General features: G+C 45.5%; 1 protein-coding gene across 8 annotated transcripts; it reads right to left on the bottom strand.

Moving 5' to 3' along the window:
• Window positions 1-1,917: 1,917 nt before the first annotated feature.
• On the bottom strand, window positions 1,918-16,492 carry SLC25A38 (solute carrier family 25 member 38). 8 transcript variants are annotated; one of them, XR_006288893.1, is made up of 9 exons: window positions 16,272-16,464; window positions 15,421-15,497; window positions 12,175-12,314; window positions 11,403-11,487; window positions 10,615-10,794; window positions 9,545-9,713; window positions 8,601-8,767; window positions 2,959-3,138; window positions 1,918-2,880 (listed from the first exon to the last, which is right to left on the bottom strand). XR_006288893.1 is itself a non-coding variant. In XM_027832843.3 (8 exons), the coding sequence occupies exons 2-8, from the start codon at window positions 15,487-15,489 to the stop codon at window positions 3,016-3,018; spliced, it is 915 nt and encodes a 304-aa protein (XP_027688644.1). In that variant the 5' UTR covers window positions 15,490-15,497; window positions 16,272-16,492; the 3' UTR covers window positions 1,918-3,015. The 8 variants fall into 8 exon arrangements, 6 of the variants coding, with proteins under 6 accessions (XP_027688644.1, XP_043396673.1, XP_007070741.1 ...); XR_006288894.1 differs by having other exon boundaries at window positions 12,175-12,296; window positions 16,272-16,459; XM_027832843.3 differs by having other exon boundaries at window positions 1,918-3,138; window positions 12,175-12,296; window positions 16,272-16,492.
• Window positions 16,493-25,460: the final 8,968 nt, after the last annotated feature.

Genomic DNA, 25,460 nt, shown 5'->3' with positions numbered 1-25,460 from the left:
TGAACTGCAGCTCACTTCATCAGATGCATTCAGTGGAAAATACAGTGGCGAGATTTATATACATAGAGAACATGAAACAGTGGGTGTTACCATACACACTGTAACATCACTTAAGGTGAGCTATTACCAGGGGCGGGGGGGGGGGGGGGACCTTTTGTAGTGATAATCAAGGTGGGCCATTTCCAGCAGTTGACAAGAATGTCTGAGGAAGGGGGGAGGGGGGGGGGAAATAAACATGGGGAAATAGTTTTACTTTGTATAATGGTCCATCCACTCCCAGTCTCTATTCAAGCCTAAGTTAATTGTATCCAGTTTGCAAATTAATTCCAATTCAGCAGTCTCTCCTTGGAGTCTGTTTTTGAAGGTTTTTTTTGTTGAAGAATTGCAACTTTTAGGTCTGTAATCGAGCGACCACACCCATTGTTTCATGTTCTCTATGTATATAAATCGCCCCACTGTATTTTCCACTGAATGCATCCAATGAAGTGAGCTGTAGCTCACGAAAGCATATGCTCAAATAAATTTGTAAGTCTCTAAGGTGCCACAAGTACTCCTATTCTTTTTATTAACATAGCAGTTACCTTCCTCTCCTCCCATGACTGCCAAGTTAGGGATTCCATTTAGTGTTGCCTCTAAAGGCTAGAGGAACCTTCAGCAGCTTAAACATGAACATGCTTTATGTCTTGCCAGATGTGGAGCTCAGTGGCAGCAGAATCTGCAAGCTTGGTGGGGAGGCTGTGCACAGTAGTAGTTCAACTTCTGTGCCCTGATTCCATGCCAGAGAAACCTGCTGACAATTAGGCCTCGCTGTCCAAAGAGGCACACGCAGATGCCATCGGAAAACAACTCCTGCTTCTATAGCTCTCCCTCCCCAATCCTGGAACATGAATGTCTTAGCAGATAAGGTGTCTGCAAAAAGGCCCAGCTATGTGCCTAGGAGACCAATGCCACAGGAGTGCCTGGCAGACATCAGCTGTAGCAGGTAGTTAATGTTTTTGGCAGCATCCCCTGAGCAGTAGGCTTCCTCCAGCAATAGAAGCGCCTGTTGTGTGTGCCCTTCAGTCAGTATCTAGGCTCTCTCCTCTCTACAAGGGCAGTCAGCTTAAATAATCAAGAGTTTTTCTTGCTATAAATGTTTATTGGAGATAACACACAGTGCCAGACGCTTAAACAAGTGCTCAAAGCTAGGGGCACTGAAGGGGAAATGCATTCCTCCCCATACACAGACGGGAAGCTCTTTGGGGCAGGAGCTGTGGTTTGGTTCTGTTTATACAACATCTGGCACACTGGGGTCCTGCTCCGTGAAATTCTCAACAACTCCTTTGAGAGCAATACTATGTGATTCTTCTGTGGTGCACCTGCTTAGGAAGAGACGGTCTGTCTACAGAGCAAAAAAACCAAACCAAACCAACAATAAAACCCTGCAGCACCAAGTCTCAGAGCTCAGGTCAACTGACTCAGGCTTATGCTATAAGGCTAAAAATAACCCAGGGAGCAGGGAGGGCCCAGGCTCCAGGAGACCAAGCCCAAATGCCTACACAACTATTTTTAGCCCCAGAACACAAGCCTGCATCACTTCAGCTGGGCTCAAATTCGCTGCGGTGGGTTTTTTGTTGTTGTTGTTTTGCCATGTAGACATAACCTGACTGTGCCTCTCCTGCCGTCTCCAACAAGGCTGTTTGCCCTCATTGCTTTAGTAGAACTGGTCCCCATGGAAGTCTATTGAGCTGTGTCTCACCTCATCCCCCACCCCACACACCAGGGAGTTTGTTTTCCATCTGTTTCTTAGGTGTCCTAGTGTTTTTAAAAAAAGAGAAAGGCACTGAAACTAAGACCAAAATATTCCCCTCCCTCCCTTGGAAAGAAAGAGAAAGGAGATGCTAGTCCATTTTGCAGCCACAAATGTAAATGACAGTATAGAATACAACCTTCTTGCATATGTTTTATTATAGACACATTTACATCCATTGCAGTTAAACCTGGATAATGGTCCAAAGCTACAGTTCAATTTAAACAGTGCAAGAAAAACAGCTGATACAGAAAGGCTGCAAATGGAGTTTCAAAAAAGACTCCACTTCTCAAGTCCTTTTTCTGGCCTTCCATCTCTCTTAGCTAAGTCATATTTCAAGACAGTCAGTGCTTTTGCCCTGCCATGGTAGTCATGTGGGTAGGCACAACAAATGCCTATAGACAAAGAATATAGCCAGTGGAAAATGTCTTCTTCCACGACATTGGGTCATGCTGTGGGAAATACAACCTAAAGCACAAGGGAAGAGGCGTAAAGGCCTTTGCTGCAAGCCATAACGGAGATGTCAGTTAGGTTCCCAGCTATGTTATCCAACATCAAAGCTCCTGTGCAAGGTATGGTAAGACTGCATTTTCCAGCATTCCTTTCAGCCATACATTTTCCCCCTCTCTCACTCTAATACATGTATTAATACATTAAGCAAACTCTGAAACAAATGGTTACACTGTGCCCCTCATAGCATTCTCCTCCATACCTTCCCTCTGGGTGCAGAAGCAAACGACACTGACAGATAACAGGATGAGTGTCAGATGGCACATGGCCTGGGATCGTAGACTGGGTACACCACCAGGTTAGAAAGTTGCTGAGTTCTGTAGTCCAAGTCCAATCACTTCTTCCCCAGATGGCTTCTGTGCAAAGGCTTCTCAGGGCACACAGGACTATTCTGAAAGGATTTCTTTCAACAGCCTTTACCGTAAACACGTAGTTTGTAGGATACTGAAACTTTCCCATCTTCCAAGGAAGTTGAATGAAAGGGTCCTCCTGGAATGCTTTACTCTGAAGATGCAAAGTCAAAACCTTCTCTCCCCTACTTGCATTTGTGTCAGAGAGGGCGTGTTTTGCAGCCTGGTCCCCTGGATCAGAAATCATTATCGCTTTACCACAGTGGAACAAAGATCCACCCCAGCAGAACTGGGAAATCTCCTGCTCACCTGGATGAGCTGGTGAGACATGAAGAGCTTAGGCTGGTCTCCTCCACTACAAGTCCTTCAGGATTTCAGCCCCATTTTTGCCATCATCTGCTCATATAAAGTCCATGCCATCGCTGCCATCAGAGTGCGCCGCAAGGCACGGGGGACACCGCCACGGAAAAAGCCAACCAGTCCATAGTCCTGCAGGAGGAGACAAAACAAACACCATCTGTCTCACTTCATTTAATTCCTAGATCTACTGGATGGCATAATCTATGGCTGCACTGAAATATATTCTGTAGTAGTCCCTAGTGCCTGAGAAATCCATGCTCACACAGCACTCAGCCAGCCAGAGGGACAGCAGCAGGGAAGGGATCTCTAGCATCACTCAACTGCAGTGACTCCTACTGATGAAGGAACAGCAGTTACTGGACAGCAGCTATACCATGAGGCACGGTACACAACAGTAAGAAGAGGGAGGGGAACCATAGGGCATGCAGGGAAAGCCCCACGTCTGCCAGCAGAAAAAAGGAGAAAAAGACAAGAAACAGGGGGACTGAGTCATCTATCTGCCGCCCTGACCAGGAAAACTGAGAAGCCTGCTGCTTGCCAGGAATTAGGATTCACGATGTAACGGAGAGACTGCCGAGACTCATCAAACCCTCGGATCGCTACCCCTTCCTGCTTCTCCATGTGGGCACCAATGATACTGCCAAGAATGACCTTGAGCGGATCACTGCGGACTACGTGGCTCTGGGAAGAAGGATAAAGGAGTTTGAGGCGCAAGTGGTGTTCTCGTTCATCCTCCCCGTGGAAGGAAAAGACCTGGGTAGAGACCGTCGAATCCTGGAAGTCAACGAATGGCTATGCAGATGGTGTCGGAGAGAAGGCTTTGGATTCTTTGACCATGGGATGGTGTCCAAGAAGGAGGAGTGCTAGGCAGAGACGGGCTCCGCCTAATGAAGAGAGGGAAGAGCATCTTCGCAAGCAGGCTAGCTAACCTAGTGAGGAGGGCTTTAAACTAGGTTCACCAGGCGAAGGAGACCAAAGCCCTGAGGTAAGTGTGGATGTGGGATACCGGGAGGAAGCACGAGCCGGAGAATGCGAAAGGGGAGGGCTCCTGCCTCATACTAAGAAAGCAGGACAAACAGCAAGTTATCTCAATCATAGAATATCAGAGTTGGAAGGGACCTCAGGAGGTCATCTAGTCCAACCCCCTGCTCAAAGCAGGACCAATCCCCAATTTTTGCCCCAGATCCCTAAATGGCCCCCTCAAGGATTGAACTCACAACCCTGGGTTTAGCAGGCCAATGCTCAAACCACTGAGCTATCCCTCCCCCTAAGTGCCTATACACAAACACAAGAAGCTTGGGAAACAAGCAGGGAGAACTGGAAGTCCTGGCACAGTCAAGGAATTATGATGTGATTGGAATAACAGAGACTTGGTGGGATAACTCACATGACTGGAGTACTGTCATGGATGGATATAAACTGTTCCAGAAGGACAGGCAGAGCAGAAAAGGTGGGGGAGTTGCATTGTACGTAAGAGAGCAGTATGACTGCTCAGAGCTCAAGTCTGAAACTGCAGAAAAACCTGAGTGTCTCTGGATTAAGTTTAGAAGCGTGAGCAACAAGGGTGATGTTGTGGTGGGAGTCTGCTATAGACCACCAGATCAGGGGCATGAGGTGGATGAGGCTTTCTTCCGGCAACTAATGGAAGTTACTAGATCGCAGGCCCTGGTTCTCATGGGAGACTTCAATCACCCTGGTATCTGCTGGGAGAGCAATACAGCGGTGCACAGACAATCCAGGAAGTTTTTGAAAAACGTAGGGGACAATTTCCTGGTGCAAGTGCTGGAGGAACCAACTAGGGGCAGAGCTCTTCTTGACCTGCTGCTCACAAACCGGGAAGAATTAGTACTGGAAGCAAAAGTGGATGGGAACCTGGGAGGTAGTGACCATGAGATGGTTGAGTTCAGGATCCTGACACAGGGAAGAAAGGAGAGCAGCAGAATACAGACCCTGGACTTCAGAAAAGCAGATTTTGACAACCTCAGGGAACTGATGGGCAGGATCCCCTGGGAGAACAACATGAGGGGGAAAGGAGTCCAGGAGAGCTGGCTGTATTTTAAAGAATCCTTATTGAGGTTACAGGGACAAACCATCCCGATGTGTAGAAAGAATAGTAAATATGGCAGGTGACCAGCTTGGCTTAACAATGAAATCCTTGCTGATCCTAAACACAAAAAAGAAGCTTACAAGAAGTGGAAGATTGGACAAATGACCAGGGAGGAGTATAAAAATATTGCTCGTGCATGCAGGAGTGAAATCAGGAAGGCCAAATCACACATGGAGATGCAGCTAGCAAGAGATGTTAAGAGTAACAAGAAGGGTTTCTTCAGGTATGTTAGCAACAAGAAGAAAGTCAAGGAAAGTGTGGGCCCCTTACTGAATGAGGGAGGCAACCTAGTGACAGAGGATGTGGAAAAAGCTAATGTACTCAATGCTTTTTTTGCCTCTGTCTTCACGAACAAGGTCAGCTCCCAGACTGCTGCACTGGGCAGAACAGCATGGGGAGGAAGTGACCAGCCCTCTGTGGAGAAAGAAGTGGTTCGGGACTATTTAGAAAAGCTGGACGAGCACAAGTCCATGGGGCCGGATGCGCTGCATCCGAGAATTCTAAAGGAGGTGGCGGATGTGATTGCAGAGCCATTGGCCATTATCTTTGAAAACTCATGGCGATCGGGGGAGGTCCCGGACGACTGGAATAAGGCTAATGTAGTGCCCATCTTTAAAAAAGGGAAGAAGGAGGATCCTGGGAACTACAGGCCAGTCAGCCTCACCTCAGTCCCTAGAAAAATCATGGAGCAGGTCCTCAAGGAATCAATTCTGAAGCACTTAGAGGAGAGGAAAGTGATCAGGAACAGTCAGCATGGATTCACCAAGGGCAAGTCATGCCTGACTAATCTAATTGCCTTCTATGACAAGATAACTGGCTCTGTGGATGAGGGGAAAGCAGTGGACGTGTTGTTCCTTGACTTTAGCAAAGCTTTGCTAAAGTCACAGTCTCCCACAGTATTCTTGCCAGTAAGTTAAAGAAGTATGGGCTGGATGAATGGACTATAAGGTGGATAGAAAGCTGGCTAGATTGTCGGGCTCAACGGGTAGTGATCAATGGCTCCATGTCTAGTTGGCAGCCAGTATCAAGTGGAGTGCCCCAAGGGTCGGTCCTGGGGCCGGTTTTGTTCAATATCTTCATAAATGATCTGGAGGATGGTGTGGATTGCACCCTCAGCAAGTTTGCAGATGACACTAAACTGGGAGAGGTAGATACGCTGGAGGGTAGGGATAGGATACAGAGGGCCCTAGACAAATTGGAGGATTGGGCCAAAAGAAATCTGATGAGGTTCAACAAAGACAAGTGCAGAGTCCTGCACTTAGGACGGAAGAATCCCATGCACCGCTACAGACTAGGGACCGAATGGCTAGGCAGCAGTTCTGCGGAAAAGGACCTAGGGGTTACAGTGGACGAGAAGCTGGATATGAGTCAACAGTGTGCCCTTGTTGCCAAGAAGGCCAATGGCATTTTAAGATATATAAGTAGGGGCATTGCCAGCAGATCGAGGGACATGATCGTTCCCCTCTATTCGACATTGGTGAGGCCTCATCTGGAGTACTGTGTCCAGTTTTGGGCCCCACACTACAAGAAGGATGTGGAAAAATTGGAAAACGTCCAGCGGAGGGCAACAAAAATGATTAGGGGACTGGAACACATGACTTATGAGGAGAAGCTGAGGGAACTGGGATTTTTTAGTCTGCAGAAGAGAAGAATGAGGGGGGATTTGATAACTGCTTTCAACTACCTGAAAGGGGGTTCCAAAGAGGATGAATCTAGACTGTTCTCAGTGGTAGCAGATGACAGAACGAGGAGTAATGGTCTCCAGTTGCAGTGGGGGAGATTTACGTTGGATATTAGGAAAAACTTTTTCACTAGGAGGGTGGTGAAACACTGGAATGTGTTACCTAGGGAGGTGGTAGAATCTCCTTCCTTGGAAGTTTTTAAGGTCAGGCTTGACAAAGCCCTGGCTGGGATGATTTAGTTGGGGATTGGTCCTGCTTTGAGCAGGGGGTTGGACTAGATGACCTCCTGAGGTCCCTTCCAACCCTGATATTCTATGATTCTATGAACAAAACCACTTCAGGTCCCTTAATATAGTGACCAGCCTCACTTCAGAATTTTGTGTCAGTTAATATTTACAGAATTGCCCACAAGTGTTTTTAAAGCTCTGCCTAGGATTTACATTCACTGAGCAGAAAGAGAAATTCTGAATGGGAGCAAATAGACTCTAAGCAGAGGCATGGCTGAAATCCAGATTCAAACAGACTCAAACTTTAAGGAGGAGGATTGATATGGACCTGAGCTGCAAAATTCAGCTCCAGAGCTTTCATTCTGAGTTTGCAGGCTCTCACTTGCAACAAAGAAACAGTCTAGCCAAGAGTCATCTTATCAGCAAGGTAACCCAATGTCAGGACAACTGTAACTCAACTCTGATTTTGTGTAACATCACAGGAGTTGTGAATCACATACTGGGCTAGCATTACATCACAGGAGTTGTGAATCACATACTGGGCTAGCATCCGACGGACATACATCTCTGGGGCCAAATACAGGTCGATGAGTGCTCCACTGGGGTATCCATTCCCTGCATCCCCACCCAGTTCCTTGGATAACAGATCTGTACATTCACTTATTGCTAGTGTTCAAAGGACAGATAATTGTTTTATAGCCCATCTATCCTTGACACTCATGTTTATAGAGGAGCATATTACAAAAATCCTCTTTCCTCAGTCTGGCAATCATAGGCGTACTACAGTGATAAGCCATGGGTGCCAGCAGCCCAGGACTGGGTACAACCAGATCCTGCAAGGTTATTTGCTAACACAATTGAAATCAGTAAGTACATTCTATTAACAACAGTCTAAGGGTAAAAGTGCTTTTTATAATGGAGTGGAGTGAAGAAAGGTGAAGTGAAACCTGTAGTCATACGATGGCTCAGGAGACAAGTTAAGATTATGTGTGAGGGGTGAATGTAACATGCCCAAATGTGTATGACTGTCATCCCCTTTTTATTCACTCACTCCCCATGCTCAGCTAGAGAGAGAGAGAGAGAGTTTGCTTTTCCAAGGATTTGTCCTATGTACATAGGTAAGGGATGATGGAGCACCAGGAATAACCAGGTGGTGGTGAAGTTAACTGTCTAGCACATTAATTTTCATACCACTCAGAAGGAGCAAGAAACAAACAGTAGCATGTTGGGAGCTGTCTGCTCCCAAGAATGCTGATGTGGATATCTGCCCAATGGGGTGGATATCTGCCCAATAGGAACTGGACTCAGACCACCAACCAGTCATCAGATGGGAGTAACTTCAGTCACTGCTGACCCAGGCTGTATATGAACCAGTGACCAAGAGATGACGAGTTCGCTTTCCCATAGCATAACACAGAGGAAGCATTTCAGAAGCTACATTGTGTTCACAGTACTATACCTAGTAATGACTCATTTGAAGGTCTGCTTTAGAGATGAAGGCAAGAACCTTCTTATCAAATCTCTGGTGAAGTGACCAGAACTGAGGTTACATTCACACAATCTTCTCAGCCTCACCTTGAAGATTGAGGCAATGGCCTGCCCTATCCAGTGGTATTTTTCAGATGTCAGCTGCATGTGGGTTTTGATTACATCAGCAGGCTGTGTCGCCAACGAAGCCAGGATTCCAGCAAAGATTCCGCAGCCGAAGTTCACTAAGGGGGTGAGCGCTGGATCAAACTGGTCTGGAATGGAGCAAGATGCAGCTTAGTCAGACATAATACAGTACAATTCTGTTCTGTAGATAGTGACTTTCTTATAAACTGTATCCCAGACTAAATAGTTACCAAATTATGAAGTAGATAACTGAGGAAGAGATATCACAGGCATAGAGAAGAGACTTTTCAAAGGAGATTAGAAAATAGACACACCAATGCTAATTTTAGCTAAACAAATCACTTCCACTGGGACAGAATTTGACAGATACACAGAGCTAAAGAAAGGCTGGTTTAGAGGGCAGAAGCTGCAGAGGAGAAGGCTCTCATACCAAAATCAGGCAAGTCTCAATTTAGCAGAGATTGCAGGAATGTTGGGGAATTATACAGTGGGCATGAAAATGAGCAACTGGCAATGTCAGATGTTGAGCAAGTTTTCCTTATACACAGCTCTGCCAACTCCTCATCCCTAACCCACAGTACCCCCTGCTTGGTAACTGCATCCCTGAAGTATCTGTCTCATACTTTGCTCTTAGGCAAACTCAACAGATCACCATGAAGTGTGCAATCTAGACCTGAATCCCCTGAGCACCAACGTGACGCCCACGTCATTTTCATTTGACACACCTCCAGAACGTGAACATCCAGTTCTCTACAGGTGGAACACTAATGCCCCACCTAAGCCCTACAAGGGATTGATTTAACCACCGAGAAAAAGGCCAAAGTAAAGCATGTGGACAGAAATGGAAGGATGCTTGGAGTGAGAAGAACCACATTCTGTGTTATTACATCCACATTCAGCCTTACCCTGAGGCATAACTTTTTTGGTCTGGGTGTAGAACATCAAATAGATGCCAGAAAAGGGTGCATCACGCAGGAGCGTCGCAGTCAGCCCACAGAACAAGCCCCGGGCCCCTTCTGTCCGATAGATATTCCTCAAGGCTCCATACACACTCTCATAGCCATACTTCCCACTCTGCAGAGGACACACAAAAATGGTTACCTACATGTCAGATATAGGGTCCCTTGTGCTGGGACATCATTACTGAGCAAGCCTTGAAGTGAAATCACCTCTCTACACACAAAGGAGTAGACACTTACCTCCGACTCCTAAATGCTTCAGATACACCACCACATGGGCAACTAGTCAGATTTCTCCTTTCCCAAGGCCAATCATATATTGTAGTTACAGAATATTTCTAAGTATATACACGAGGCGAGATGACATAGGAACTATTCCAGCGACATCACAGCAGGCCCAGAGAGCAGCTGTCTTGCTACATTGTCAGCAACAGAGCTTCCCACAGGTTTTATCACACTATTTTATCAGCTACTTCTGTAGCAGTTTACTTCTCCCACTCCATCCACTTCCACTGGCTGGAAGATTTAATCCCAGTCTCCTCGCAGGGCTAAGCATGGTGCCTCCCCAGCAACCCCCACCAAGGATGCAAGAGATAAGGAAGGGAATTTGCACTTTATCTCCTGCATGGCAGATCTGTGAAATGGAACTAATACATATAAAATAAATATACACTATACAGACCAGCTTTGCAAGAGTGTTAACAGCCCAAGATACATCCACTCTCCCCCACTCCTGCCATCATGATGATGATAATTTTATTTCTTGCTGAGCAAGTAAAATATAAAAGCTACTTGCCCAGGTGTGTGAGCGTGGAGAATTTTTCAGCCCATCTAGGTTTCAAACCATACCCATCATTGCAGTATTTAAGCACCTTACGCAGTATAGAAGCAGCATATAGGATCTCAGTTTCTCTATCCCTGATACCCAAGACAGAAGAATTTTTTGTGCTACAGGAGAAGGTATGATATCACAACACAACAGAAAGTTCTAGGAGTATGAAAATTGTGACACTCACCTCATACCGTGTCTTCACCACGGTTATGGGCAACATGCAAACACCTGCTACTGTACGGGAGCTAATGCCCAGAAAAACAGACTCTAGGGCTGTGGGGGAGCGGTCTGAGAGAAAGTACTGTTTCATCTTGTACAAGGTGCTGAAGTAAATTCCGACCCCAGGGATGCATCTTGCGAAGGACTGCAGAAGAGTGAAAAATGGAGAGAAATTAGGAGGGAGCAAGAACACACTACAGAACACTAATACAAGAGTGTGTTAAGCCAGCTGGGAAGCTTCAGGCCCAGGGGATGGTCACTGAAAAGAAAGAGCTGGCACTCCAAAGAAAGGAGAAGAGGTGAAGGGCAAAATCGTGACTCCACTGAAGTCAGAGTTTTGCTATTGACTTTAATGGGGCCAAGATTTCACCTAAAGACTCCATCCCCAAGTACATGCACATTCAGGAACTGAAAAAGGCTTACGCCAGTGCACCAGTCATCTATAAAAATCTTGGCCTATATATCTGTAGACATGGCTTCCTCTCAGCACTGCATGGCCTAAGGAACATAGACAGCTACCTCCCAGTTTCAAAAGTGACTTGGGCACTTAGGAACCTTAGACCCACTGCCCTTCAGTGAGAGAGACTTAGGCTCTTAAGTGCCTAAGTCACTTTTGAAAATAGTATAGCCGTCTAAGTCACTTTGGCTTTGCAACACTGAGTGGAGCAACATTTAAATACCTTTTAAAATTCTAAACCATACTTACTAACACATGCTAGGTAAGAAAAAGTCAGGGTTAAAACAGTCACTTACTGGCGAGACCCCTTTCCAGAGCCCTAGGAAGCTTTCAGTGCGAACAACCCTAATGAACAAAGCTACCATCCCAACATGACCTGACCTAGAAGGAAAACAAGAAAGGAATTACATAGATATATTGCAGCAGTTAACCCATGGGACCAAACCTACAGCCCTGCTCTAGTCCTCCCTCACCCACCCAGAGCACTCCAGAGATATACACCTGTGTACTAGCTATAACACCTTTAGAAGCTCTTTCTCTATTCAGCCTATTCTTCCTTGTTCAGTAAACCTGTCTCCACCCATGGTTTACTATGCCACAATCACTCCCACTGGGATAATCTATGGATTTTGACAGCATAGTTAGCATCAGCCTATGGAAGCAACTATGATATCACAGTTTACTATTTCTGACATCATAGTTCATCACCACCGGAGCAACTGTAGATTAACAATGGATGGGGTCATGGATGAATATATGAGGCAAGAGGAAGAGGTTGGTTAGATATTGACACACCAGTTCCCTATGGGGCAAAGGTATGTAGCAGTCATATGGGATTTTCCAGAGCACGGTGGGCATCAGTGTAACCACATGGACCTACCTAGGACAGCTGCTTCAACAATGAATGCAGTGCTCTCAGCTATACGCTTCCCAATGCTATGACTGAATATCACTAGGGTAGAGCTCAGGAGAATAGGGTCTCACTACCATCTTTCACTTTGTAGGCTCCTTCAAAATACTTCCCCTCCCACACACATACCCCGAACAATAGAAGCTTCAAGCACTTACCCATTGATGGAAGGCTGCAGGGTCTGCAGCCGGGTTTTAAGCAGATCTAGGGGCTGGAAGAGAAGGGTGGAGCAGGTCCCACTGATGGAACCGCACACAAAGGCCTTTAGCACTGGATGCATCTGAAAGAGAAGTCCTGGCTTTAAAAAAAGTCTCATATAAAGACTTAACTGGAAAAAGCGCAGGAGGAGATGAGTATTCACTAGTTCTGTGGGTGATTTCTGAAGGCAGGGGGAGCATTTGGTGGATGAACACTGAGCAATAGCAGTTCAATGTGCTGGAATAGTTGCCTAAAACCTTCTGAAGTGCACATGCACACACTCCGTGAAAGGTGTTACAAGTGCTTTTTAATTTATCTTCATGGATTTCCTCCTCACTGTTGTGCACTCATATACTACAGTGGAGGGTGCAGTATAAGGACCTGAACAGAACAAAAGCATGTATTGGCATAAGAACATAAGAGTGGCCGTACTGTGTCAGACCAAAGGTCCATCTAGCCCAGTGTCCTGTCCTCTGACAGTGGCCAATGCCAGGTGCCCCAGAGGGAATGAACAGAACAGGTAATCATCAAGTGATCCATTCCCTGTCGCCCATTTCCAGCCTCTGGCAAACAGAGGCTAGGGACAACACCCTGGCTAATAGCCATTGATGGACCTATCCTCCATGAACTTATCTAGTTCTTTTTTTGAATCTTGTTATAGTCTTGGCTGTCACAACATCCTCTGGCAAGGAGTTCCACAGACTGACTGTGCGTTGTGTGAAAAAATATTTCCTTTTGTTTGTTTTTAAACCTGCTGCCTATTAATTTTATTTGGTGACCCCTAGTTCTTCTGTTATGAGAAGGAGTAAATAACACTTCCTTATTTACTTTCTTCACACCAGTCATAATTTTATAGATCTCAATCATAGCATCTATAGAGGTGAAAGGGACAGCTGCAATGCAAAATATAGAATACACAGCAGGCTAGAGAAATCCAGAAATAATTTTTGCTTTACAGAGCAGATGCTAAAAAGTGAGGAGTTACTTGGAGGGTGTTGGGATGCGCTCAAAGCAAAGTACAATGTCTTCTCAGCAGAAGATCAAGAGACTGCGGAAATGCAGAGTTCATTAATTTTCCTCTCTTTCTCCTCACCCCACTCCTTCAGCTCCAAATCTTGCTCCTAAGGCAGGTTCTTTCCCGATCCAAAGAGGACTTAAGCATAAGCCACAAAGCAAGCAGCAGGCTTACTGTAAATAAAACCACCTCACATGATTCCCAAGAGACAAAGAGCTTCTGTGCCCTCGGCACAGAACCACATCAGAGAACACATCCTCCTAACATAACGCCGCCCGGACACACCACAGAACCTCATGATTAACGTTCATGTTTTCAGCTTCACTTGACGTGTGTTTAGCTCTAACAATAAGTCGTTTAGATCCCAGTAGCTTCTAATGTTTACTTTAGTTAGAGCATCTTTCTCTCACTAATGGATATCACCGGACTCCCATGTGAGGCTCCTCAAGCATTATCATCATTAGAGTATTAAACAAGGTATAAACAATAAGCTTTCCCCCATTCTGTCCTGGCAGTGGCCTAGCTGAAGCATTATGATAATTATGAGCTCTTTTGTGGGGAAAGGAAAAAAAGACTTAAAAGGCTACACACCCTGCACTTGAGATCCCTTAAGGACCTGGTTTTCCTGTATACCCAGCACAAGGCACTGGAAAAGAGCAGAGGGATTCTCCCCTCCAAGTACAGACCTACCCACCCCACTTAGCCAGGACAGGAACGTGCCCGGCTGGGCCTGACAGAAGATTACAGCAGGGGTCCCCCATCCACGTCCTGGCCTAGCCTAGCCCTGCTCAGCTTGGGAGGGGGGCTGGGATCGCAGGCACGGGGCAGCGGTATCTCCACAGGCTCCCCCCAGCCACACCAATCACTCTCCTCATCACCACTTGCGGGCCCGCCCGGGACGTTCACAGCTGCGGGAAAGGCAGTGATGTCAGATTTCAGAGTAGCAGCCCTGTTAGTCTGTATTTGCAATAAGAACAGGAGTACTTGTGGCACCTTAGAGACTAACCAATTTATCTGAGCATAAGCTTCCCTGAGCTACAGCTCACTTCATCCGACGCATCCGATGATGTCAGAGGCACCCCTCCGGAGCCAGCCAATCCCAGTAGGCGAGCTCCAGCCAATCAGGAAAAGGGAAGGGCCCAGAGTTCTGTTAACTCTTTCCCCCACCCCGGGTCTGAGCAGGAGAGGCAGCTGCAGCTGCATGCCAGGCTCGCTCCGGGCCGGGCTGTGTTCGGCCCTGCGGTTCAGAGCGCCCCGGGGCAACCTGTAGCCGCCCCGCACTCCGCCATACACACTGCGACAACCCTAAAATGCCCCGCACCCTCCTCTGCTCCTGCAGTACCACAATGCGCTGCCCCACCCCTGCACCTATCTGTGTGCAGTCCAGCAGTACGCTGCGTTACCCTCCAGCCTGTACCATGCACCCTCCCCTCTGATCTCCTAGTGCCCTGTCCTGTGCATCACCACACAATCCTCCCCATACACTGACACTCAACTAACAGCACATCCTTCCCCTGCGCTGCACTCCCATCCATGCTATACCTTGCAATCCCCTATATATCAACTGTACTGCTCACCATGTGCCATGCAGCCTCTACAAGACATTTCATTGGACCTACCCCCATTATATACCATCTACTCCCCGTGATATTGTAACTCAGTGCTATACAACCTCCACTGCTCTGCACTGCCCCGCTCTGTATGTCATGCAGTTCTCCTACTGCACCCCAGTACCAGGCACCCCCACTGCACTGCACTCCATCATATGACACACGAGTTTTCTGGCTCCAGTCATCGTGCAGCCTTGCACATATCACACTGCATATTGCATATCCTCTGCACACTGTGAGACACTCAGCACTGCTCCCCATTGTAAGCCACACAACCTGTAATACCAAACTGCAGCCCCCCACCGTGCAACAACCCCAGCGTGATCTCTTCTGACCAGAAAATACTGGATTTCTCTACATGAACTCGCTCAATTTCCAGTAAGAAAAAGCCTGCAATGCCCAACACAGAGGACTTCAGAAAACACAAGCATGGAAGGGTGACTCTTAAAAGGACAAATATACACTGGGTTTTTCAGGATGATAGGACATCACTGTCATTCCTTCCCTTCTCCAGACCTTCCATTCCAGGGATTGTGGCAAACAAACAAAACCACACACATCACCCTTTTCCATTTCCTTACCATTAGTGTTTCCATCTTGTCTCCTACATCTTCAGCCTGGAGCAGCGGAGGCCTGGTTTTCTGGATCATTTAAGAAGCTGGACACATAAATGAGGGGATGATGTTTTATAAGTAGTTAAACAGATTTCTCCCCACCCGCTCCTTCCTGGAGATAGGCAAGAATTGGGTTTGAACAGGGGCCAGCAAGCAAACAAGGTCTGTGAGAGTTTAAGTGATCATAATTCTGATTGGCTCCTCCCAGATGCGAAGAGGATTTCTTAATTCCAAACTCAAATCACATTTGGTGATTTTTTTTTTTTTTTTTTTTAAGAAAAAAGCACATCCGCAATTCAAGAACAACACAGGAAAACAAAACACTTCGTTTTTGCCAGAAAAATAGAGACTACCCTAAAAAATTGGAATTATTTTACCCTTTGTTAATATTCAAATATATACTTAGCACACGCGCGCACACACACACAAAGTTCCTTGATTTCTCTGCCTTTTCTGCTCTTTGCAGTTTCCTTCCCATCTGGTTATTTCCTCCCCCTCATTAAGCAGTTTCACCCCCACGAGGTGTCTGCCTTTTTAACAGTCTTTGTATTGACAATTCTTGTAAATCCCTCTTGTTTTTGAATACTTATCTCCCCAAGTGCTCCTTCCCAATCTTTACCAGGCCTTCCCGAGGTCAGATTTTACAACAAACCAAATGGCTTTTATATTCACCTTTAAACTCCAGGAACCCTCGTTTGTGGGATATTACATATGCATTTCCACAGCACCTAACACGGTGGTGGCTGGGCTTTCGTTAGTAGTCCGCAGGCAGGCTGCTAGCCTTCAGACAATTTGCACTCCGCTTTCACTGCACTCACCAGATTGCTAGTCTTTTTCCACCCTGTGCTTCCAGATTGCTCGCTCTTCTCTTCCTTGTATTGGTGGGTGCACAAAGGAGAGTGGTGTTATTGCAGCTCTGTCATGTCAGCCTCCTCTGAATCAACGTAAGATCCTTGAGCCAGAGCTGCGTATGGGCGGCCAGTCGGCTTCCGGCGTGATAAAGCCTGCTTCATGCTCCATGCCGGAGTCACTCCTGCTACAGCACGGGGATGACGCCAGCTGGTGAACGCTGGGTACTGTAGTCAGTTGTGACAAAAATTCAATTTAACAAGAAAATGTTTTAATTTTGTTTCAAAATTTGCCATAACACTAACAAAATGTAATTGAACATTACATTTTCCTAAAAAAAAATCATTTTTAAGACAACCCCAGGGTGGGATACATTTTCAGCTGAAAAATGTCTAAGCAACTGCTTTTGCTAACTCTGTGCAGAAGCTAAAGAGGAAAAGGGGGATGAGGCACTGTAGAAACATGAGTATTTTACATTAGCTACCAAAGGAAGCTTCAGTCACATCTTTAACATAAGAAATCAGAATGATGGAACAAAATCAGGAATATCAGGAATAACATCTTTCGGATAGTTTTATTAGTGTCCAGAGTTCTGTGTGTATATGTGTGTGTGTGTGTGTATATATATATATATATATATATATATATATAAATTTCACATTACAGTATTACTAGTGTAAAAACAAATCTATGTTAAACTCGTTCAACCCTCATGATTCAAGGCATAAATCAACCTCTTACCACTGAGCGCTAGGAAGAAATTTCTCCTTTACACAAGTTGTTCCAAGGCAGTAGAAAGGCAAGCAGGCTAAACTACAGATTTATTTGGGTTTTATATAGAGAAGTCTTAATTGGTATTTAAGAAGAAGTCTGTGCGTCTACAAACACAAGAAAGAAAAGGAGTACTTGTGGCACCTTAGAGACTAACCAATTTATTTGAGCATAAGCTTTCGTGAGCTACAGCTCACTTCATCAGATGCATACTGTGGAAAATACAGAAGATGTTTTTATACACACGAACCATGAAAAAATGGGTGTTTATCACTACAAAAGGTTTTCTCTCCCCCCACCCTACTCTCCTGCTGGTAATAGCTTATCTAAAGTGATCACTCTCCTTACAATGTGTATGATAATCAAGGTGGGCCATTTCCAGCACAAATCCAGGTTCCCCCTCCCCCGCCCCCAACCCACTCTCCTGCTGGTAATAGCTTACCTAAAGTGATCACTCTCCTTACAATGTGTATGATAATCAAGGTGGGCCATTTCCAGCACAAATCCAGGGTTTAACAAGAACATCTGAGGAACGGGGGGCTCAGCCTTCTAACTTTTTAAAAAGTAACCTATTTCCCCTTGTTTATTCCTTCCCCCCCTTCCTCAGACGTTCTTGTTAAACCCTGGATTTGTGCTGGAAACAGCCCACCTTGATTATCATACACATTGTAAGGAGAGTGATCACTTTAGATAAGCTATTACCAGCAGGAGAGTAGGGTGGCGGGAGAGAAAACCTTTTGTAGTGATAAACACCCATTTTTTCATGGTTTGTGTGTATAAAAACATCTTCTGTATTTTCCACAGTATGCATCCAATGAAGTGAGCTGTAGCTCACGAAAGCTTATGCTCAAATAAATTGGTTAGTCTCTAAGGTGCCACAAGTACTCCTTTTCTTTTTGCGAATACAGACTAACACGGCTGTTACTCTGAAACACAAGAAAGAGGAGATGCCCTTTAAAAAGCTGGTAAAGAAACAAATGATGTCACAATCAGTTCTTGAAAAGTGTTGTTTGACTTTATTTATATGTGAAGGAAAATATACAAATCTCAAAGAGCTGACTTTCTCTGATCTTGTAACAAAGTGCTTGATAAGAATACAGAAAATAAAATCAAAACATGATAGAAAATAGTTTCTAGAAGTATTATAATAAAGCAAACTAGTTAAAAGGAACATCCTAAAGAGACTATATATATCATTTGTAGAAGGTGACTTAACTGCTATTGAGTAGGAAATGAGGTTTTGTTTGTTTGTTTTTTGATCAGGCAACTCAGGAGCATGGTATATAGCTTTTCTAGGTTGAAAGAGTCCCGCACAGAGATCAGAGTTAACAATCAGGTCACCCAATTGCTGGGTGTGAGAATGCAAGAGAGAGGAGAAATGATGGCAGTTTCTGCCAGTTATGGCTTTCCAGAGTACGTGACTAGTCACCCCAGCCCGGATCTTCTCTCCTTGAGGCTTGGGCTACACACAATTTTTGTACCAATTTAACTACTTCTGGTTTGTTTGTTTTAAAGTCTCATCCCTAATCAAAAATAGTTAAAATGGTACAAAACCTGTTTAGCCCAGGCCTGATGTGCTGCATAGGTCTTATGTTGCCCTCTGCAGAGGGTGAATTTTACCCTTCAGAGTCTTCCAGTGGAGACAGTCTAAATTCCTAACATAAAAAACAAGCTGAATAATAACCTATAAAAAATTTTCAGGCTGCACTTATACATCATAAACAAGTTAAGTGCAGAAGCCCAAACAGTTTCCTTTGCAGGCTACCTCTGAAGTACTATTTACCCAGATAGGCTGCACATTGACATCAATAAATAAATCCCTAATATGCCACTCCATGCCATATCTGCGAAGACTTCCTTCATTGTTTGAATCATTAGAGAGTCTTCTTCTGGGTCACACAAAACAAAATCTTGTGCATCTCCTGGATAACAGCTCATCAGAGATTTCTTTCTGACTCCTACTAAGTGTTAATTGATAAAATTAAATTTGAGAATTTGTCAAAATATTTGTTAATTTCTTTAATTAACAGCCACTGTCAAACAATGTTTTAGATGAGAAAATAATTTATTTATATGACAGTAGTGCCTTGAAGTCCCAGCTCCTTGTGTTATGCTGTGTACAAATACACACTGAGATAGTCCCTGTCCTGAATATTTTATAATCTGAACAGGAAAGACAGACCAAGTGTAACATAAATGAAGTATTATCACACCCATATTACATATGGGGAACTGAAGCATGGATTAAGTTCTTGCTCAAGGTGATCTTGGGAGTCTGTGGTCAATCTCCAATTTGGTACCTTAACCACCAGACAATCCTTCCTAACCATGGTGACTGAGGACCACATTTTGCTGCCATTTACCTTCCTTCCATTTCAGCTGGGCTCCCCGAGTGCAACTCAGAACAGAGGACCTGATCTTTCAGATTTGGGGACAGAATGTAGCACTGAATGTATTATGGGGCTAGTTGGAAAAAAACACAAACAAATAAATCTGAATATCTGTTTGTTAGCTCAACCTAATGAGACTAATCCCCACCACCACCTCACACACACCAGGGGAGACAGTGAAATGGTATCACGTAAAAGTTATTTAAAACAAAGGGTCAGCTGCCTCCTGAGTGCCCCCTTGTGACCAGAGGTCATTGTGTGGCACCCATCTCTGTTTGCCTTTCATAAGGGCCCCTTAAGAGCAGCACACCGGCTCTAATGTGGATAGCAGCTCCCCCTGTTGGGGCTAGTTTAGAAGCAGAAACAATTCTTTATTACCACCACCCTGGCTGAGACCAGTTTATTTTGGGACCCTGAGGACTGTTCAGAACTAGTTCTGTTATTAAAGTCCATCTCCACGTTACTTCGCTCTGGTGTCTTCCCACATAGCCAGAGCTCTTCTGTCCTAGTCTGTTCTCAGCCTGTCCTCCCAGATCTTTCTAGCTGGAGCTCAGCCTTCTAACTTTGACTTTAGGATTTATAAAAAGCTGTTTAATAAAAATATCAGTATTGCCAACCACAAGCATTCAATAACCATGAATCACGCCCTCAAAAATCATGAGAGTGGTTTAAAAATAATGAGATTTTTAAAATATATACATTTTGGGGCTTTTGTTTTTTCTCCTGGTTTTTGAGCCTTCTGGGTTTATTCAAGGCACATTTTCAGGCTTTACTCCACAACTTTGAGGGCTACAAATTTTTTCTTTCAAAATGAAAGCTGAGATTCTCCTTCAGTCTTAATTCCAGCAGCTGGAGCTTTAATAAAAACATATCTGAGAGTTGGCAACACTGAAATAAAAATAACCTTAATGAAGTAGTGTCAGAGGAAATTAGAGAAGAATCTGTTTAATGTATTACATGTCTCTGGTTTCCTTCTCCAGACCTGAGGAAGAGCTCTGAGAAGCTCAAAAGCTTGTCCCTTCCACCAACAGAAGCTGGTCTAATAAAAGATATTACCTCACCCACCGTGCCTCTCTCTCTCATATCCTGGGACTAACATGGCTACAACAACACTCGACAATAGTGAAGTGAAACAGATCAAATCTATATCTTTAGAACTGTCTGAACCTCCCTAGGCCATTTATATGGCCTATGAATCTCTTTTCTTCAAAATCTCTGGAGTGGTGGTGAATAGCTCTCATTTACCATGGAGATTCACGACAGATTTTTGGAAATGTATTATTTACAGCCAATTCTGCTCTCTTAATCAGTTTCCAAAAAGGACATAAAACAGAAGTTTTAAATGTTGGTTATGTGGCACTGACAAATTCCAAGTAAGCTACTGTACATCTGTCATATTCAAGGGTGTAATCCAGACCAGTGAGGGGTTGTGTCACTACCTGTCCTGCAACCTTGAGTGCCTCATAATGCTTTGATGTTGCAGCTCTCATAGGCGCTGACTCTGTGGGTGCTCAAGGGCTGGAGCATCCATGGGGAAAACGGCAGCCCACTTATAAGCTCTCCCCTACCCTCCAGCACCTCCCACCCGTCAGCAAGCCCCATGGATCAGCGCCTCCCCCTCCCTCCCGCAAGCAGCTGTTTCATGGTGTGCAGGGAGGCTGGGAGGGATGGAGTGGAGACAGGGCCTGGGACAGAGCCCAGGGTTGAGCACCCCCGGGCACTTCTTTGAAAAGTCGGCACCTGTGGTAGCTCCCAATCCAGGCCACTCACAAACAGACTTCAAGCATACAGGTCACAGCTTGAGTGTCTGTGTATAGCTGTAGCCCTGGTCCAGCAGCTGGGACCCCATGAGCCTGTCAGCAACACACCAATCACACTCTGGATTCCACCAACCTTGGTTACTACTTGCAGGGTGACTCCAACACAATCCCAGTCCTGAATTTTTCCAAAAACATGTTCTGCACTGTCCACCCCTCTCCAGGCCAGTTCAGATATCAAGGTTTCTTGCTCCTGACCAGTCAATATTCATCTGTTTCATACTTTAATTGGAGTCCCCAAACAGTTTAAACACAACACTGGATGAGTTTAGATTAAAAAATAATACAAGTTTATTAATGAAAGAAGTTAGGATTTTAAGTTAATTCAAGAATGGTTACAAGCAAATAAAAGTGAAAACACATCGGAAAGTCTAAAACTTAAACTAGCAAGTTTTGGTTCAAGGCTTTGCTTAAGATGGTCTGTCTTACCCATAGTCTTCCAGCAAGATGGTGACTGTCCCTTTCCTTGGTCACGGTCTCTCCCAAAGATGGTGGTGCCTTTTCTTCTTAGGTGAAAGAGAGAGAGAGAGACCTGTTTAACAACTTTTGCCTAGGCAGGGCTGTGTGGTTTTGAATATGTGCTAACAACATCATAAGTTTACATATACTGTTGCTACATACAATTCACTATGATTTTACTGACCAGTTATTAGTTTTCAAACAATACCTCGCAAGACATATTTTGTACAAAGATTACTACAATAGTGTGTAGGATGTGAATACGGGGTGCTTTCAGTCACAGCATCAATTGCCACAACTGTGATTTAGTTAATTTCTTAACATGCTCTGTCACATAAACCACTGAAATATCATTTCTTTTCCCATGACAGACACCAAGTTACATAGATAATATATCTGATTTGTCTAAAAATGCTTAAATAATAATAAAGGCCAACCCTAGGTCCCACTGAAGTTAATGACAAATCTCCAACTGGCTACAATGGGAACAGGATTTAGCCATTACAGTCTGTGGGCCCTGTCCTGAGAGGTTCTAAGTGCCCACTGATGTCAATGAGAAGTGAGGACATTCAGTATCTCGCATGGTCAGGTCCTACGTGAGTTTAGGAACATCGGAAATGTCATGTTAAATCAGAGCAGTGGTCCGTCTAGTCCAGTGTCCTGTCTCTGCAATAACCAACACCAGATACTCCAGAGGAAGGTGCAGCAAACTTCACTGTAGGACAGACTGGTAGGAAGGACAGTAGGACCATCAACAGCCCAACCATGTTATCAAGAATGTCCAAAACTGGAGACTGGAGATATTGCTGCACCTGTTAATGCTGTAAAGGCAGCTTGGGTCTCTGCCACTGCCTTATTAAAAACCAGTTCAGGAACTTGCTTGCTATGGATTTTTACCAGGTTGGGTGCCACTTTTGGGTCAGTATTATGTTCAGTGACTCCTGGAACTGAGCTGTGCTAGACACCTGGGATGAGGAGCAGTTCCTTCAAAACTTCCAAGTATGAAGACCCTTCTTTGTCTCCAGAGGGCTTGCCCCAAAGTTGGAGCTCTGTTCACCGTAGCCAACAAGTGATGGTTACTCAGCAGAAGTTGACAACCCCAGAAACAATGTCAGTCACTGGGATGCGCATTCAGGATTGGGAAGCCCACACTGAAGGCTGATGAGTTGCTGGTGTAATGGCAATACATAAAGTTCTGCAGGGTATTAAATCTGTAGCTAGGTTTGCAGCTGGCACAGGAATCTGGCCACTATTGTGGGAGGTGCTGACAGCAAGCTAATTCAGGCAAGTGGGTGGAGCCTTACTGGAAGCTATAATGTAAATGCCCTTAAGACAAATTCAGCTACAAACAGCAGAAAAGTTAGCCAATTTCTCTGTCTTCTCTGATCTTTGCAAATAATGTGATGCAAGATTCTTTTGATCTGGACCTGTTTTGAACGGACTGCCCACGTCTATCCCCTGCAGCCAGCTCCAGGACCAACTGAGCTCCCCAACTCCTCCTCCTGTCTCATGATGGCACTGACCCTTCCCCCTTCTCTGTCCCTAACTAGCCCCGAGGGACAAAGTGACCAAACCCTACCTCTTCCCTCCAGCCAGCCCCAGGGACTGATAGAGCCCCTGCCCTAGGGACCAACTGATCCCCTATCCATTCCCACCCACTGACAGGTTGTTGGGACCTGCCAACAGAGTCCCCAATGAGCTTCCCTCCTCCAGAAGACCCAGGGTGCCTTTCCCCTTCCACTATTGCTCAGCAACTGTGCCCTGGATGCTACTGTGATGTTGCACTCCCTATGTTTTATGGAAATATGCTGATGAGTGTGAATATAATGTAACTGTAACATACTTTACGCAAAAGTCTCTTGTGTGGTACCATTACAAAGCTTATAATCTACTGAGTGTGTTCATCCTATTTGTATTAATGTATCATTCTTGTATCTGAAACTAGGTGTATGAAGTATAACTCTGGGGTCCAACTGTAATTACGCAAAGCGTGGGCCATTAATGGTGGTTTGGAATCTGGATGGCTCCCATTAACTAGGACAATTGCCTGTAAATGGCTGTTTACTTGCAAACCTTTCTGGGTGTGTGCGGGTCAGCCCTGGAATAATGGAGGGTGGGGTCTCACAGGACATCTGACCATGTCACCGGGTAATTAAATCCATTTTAAATCTGGTACTTTTCCATTTAGAAGGAGGGGTGGGGACCCAGAGAAACAAAAGATTCCCACCTTGGCCCAAAGCTATAAAAGGGGATGGAACAGAACAAAGGGGCTGCCAGTCATGAGAAAACCCCTAGTTACCACCTGAGCTGAAACTAACAAGGACTGTACCAGGGGAAAGGATTGGGCCCAGACTAGAAAGGAATCTAGTCTGTGAGAGAAGCTTATTGGAACATCTCTGAGGGTGAGATATTACCTTTATCAGTTTCTTAATGTATTAGGATTAGACTTGCATGTTTTTGCTTTATTTTGCTTGCTGACTTTGTTCTGTCTGTTATTACTTGAAACCACTTAAATCCTACTTTGTGTATTTAATAAAATCACTTTTGTTTATTCATTAACCCAGAGTAAGTGATTAATACCTGGGGGAGCAAACAGCTGTGCATCTTTCTCTATCAGTGTTACAGAGGGCGGACAATTTATGAGTTACCCTGTATAAGCTTTATACAGAGTAAAACAGATTTATTTGGGGTTTGGATCCCATTGGGAACTGGGTGTCTGGATGCTGGAGATAGGTGACCTGCTGAGCAGTTTTTGGCCAAAGCCTCCGCTTCACCCTCCGACATGTGCACCGTAGCGGGCTTTGCTACTAGATTGGTATAGTGAAAGTTACCTAAAAACATTAAAATGGCCCTAATAAGTCAGATCAACAGTCTATCTAGCTTAGTACCCTGTCTTATGCCAGATGCATCAGAAGGAATGACCAGAACAGGTTATTATCCAGAGATCCATCCCCTGTCATCCAATCCCAGCTTCTGGCAGCCAGAGGCATGGATGCTGAAACATGGGAGGCCAACGGGTCATGACCCTCCCATTTTTGAAAGTGGACAGTCCTGTCCCTTCCCTTTTTGCCAAGGGCCCAGCCCCCTGCCCCTCCTCTTCACTCCTAAGGTCCTATACCCCGGCCAAGCCAGAAGCTGGAGCCCAGCCTGGATAAGAGTGGCCCAGGGAGCTCTGGACCGTCTGTCTGCCCAGGGTGGGTGTGGGCCTGAGAGCAGCCACTGGCCTGTGTCCCCAACCCCTTGCCCAGGGCAAATGGAGGGTCCCCGGGTCCCCACAGCTGTCTGTGCAGCTCTTTCCATGGCCCGGCTGCGGCTCTTTGGTCCCCAAGGCCCCATCCCCAGCCAGAAGCTGGAGTCAGGTTGGGGTAAGAGCCATGCAGGCAACCGTGGGGAGCCACAGACCCTCCACCTGCCCTGGGCAGGGGACCTGGGGCTGCTTTCAGGCCACTCCCCACCCTGGCGTGGTGGAGGGGTCCAGGTTCCCCAGTCCAGCTCTGCCAGGGGGTAGGGCCTTGGGGAAAGAGGAGGGCCAGCGCCGGGGGTGGGGGAGGACTCAAAGCCCCTCACTTTTAGGAAGAATCGGTGGCCCTTGGTCAGAGATTTAAGGACACTCAGGGCATGCGGTTGCATCCCTGACCATCTTGGCTAATAGCCACCGAGGGACCTATCCTCCAGGGACGGCTCTCCTTCTTTTTTGAGCCTAGTTCGGCTTCTGGCCTTC

The sequence above is a fragment of the Chelonia mydas genome, chromosome 2 (genome assembly GCF_015237465.2).
Source record: "Chelonia mydas isolate rCheMyd1 chromosome 2, rCheMyd1.pri.v2, whole genome shotgun sequence".
NCBI lineage: Eukaryota > Metazoa > Chordata > Testudines > Cheloniidae > Chelonia > Chelonia mydas.
Note: the sequence above shows the minus strand (reverse complement) of the source record. Positions and strands in the feature narration are given on the sequence as shown.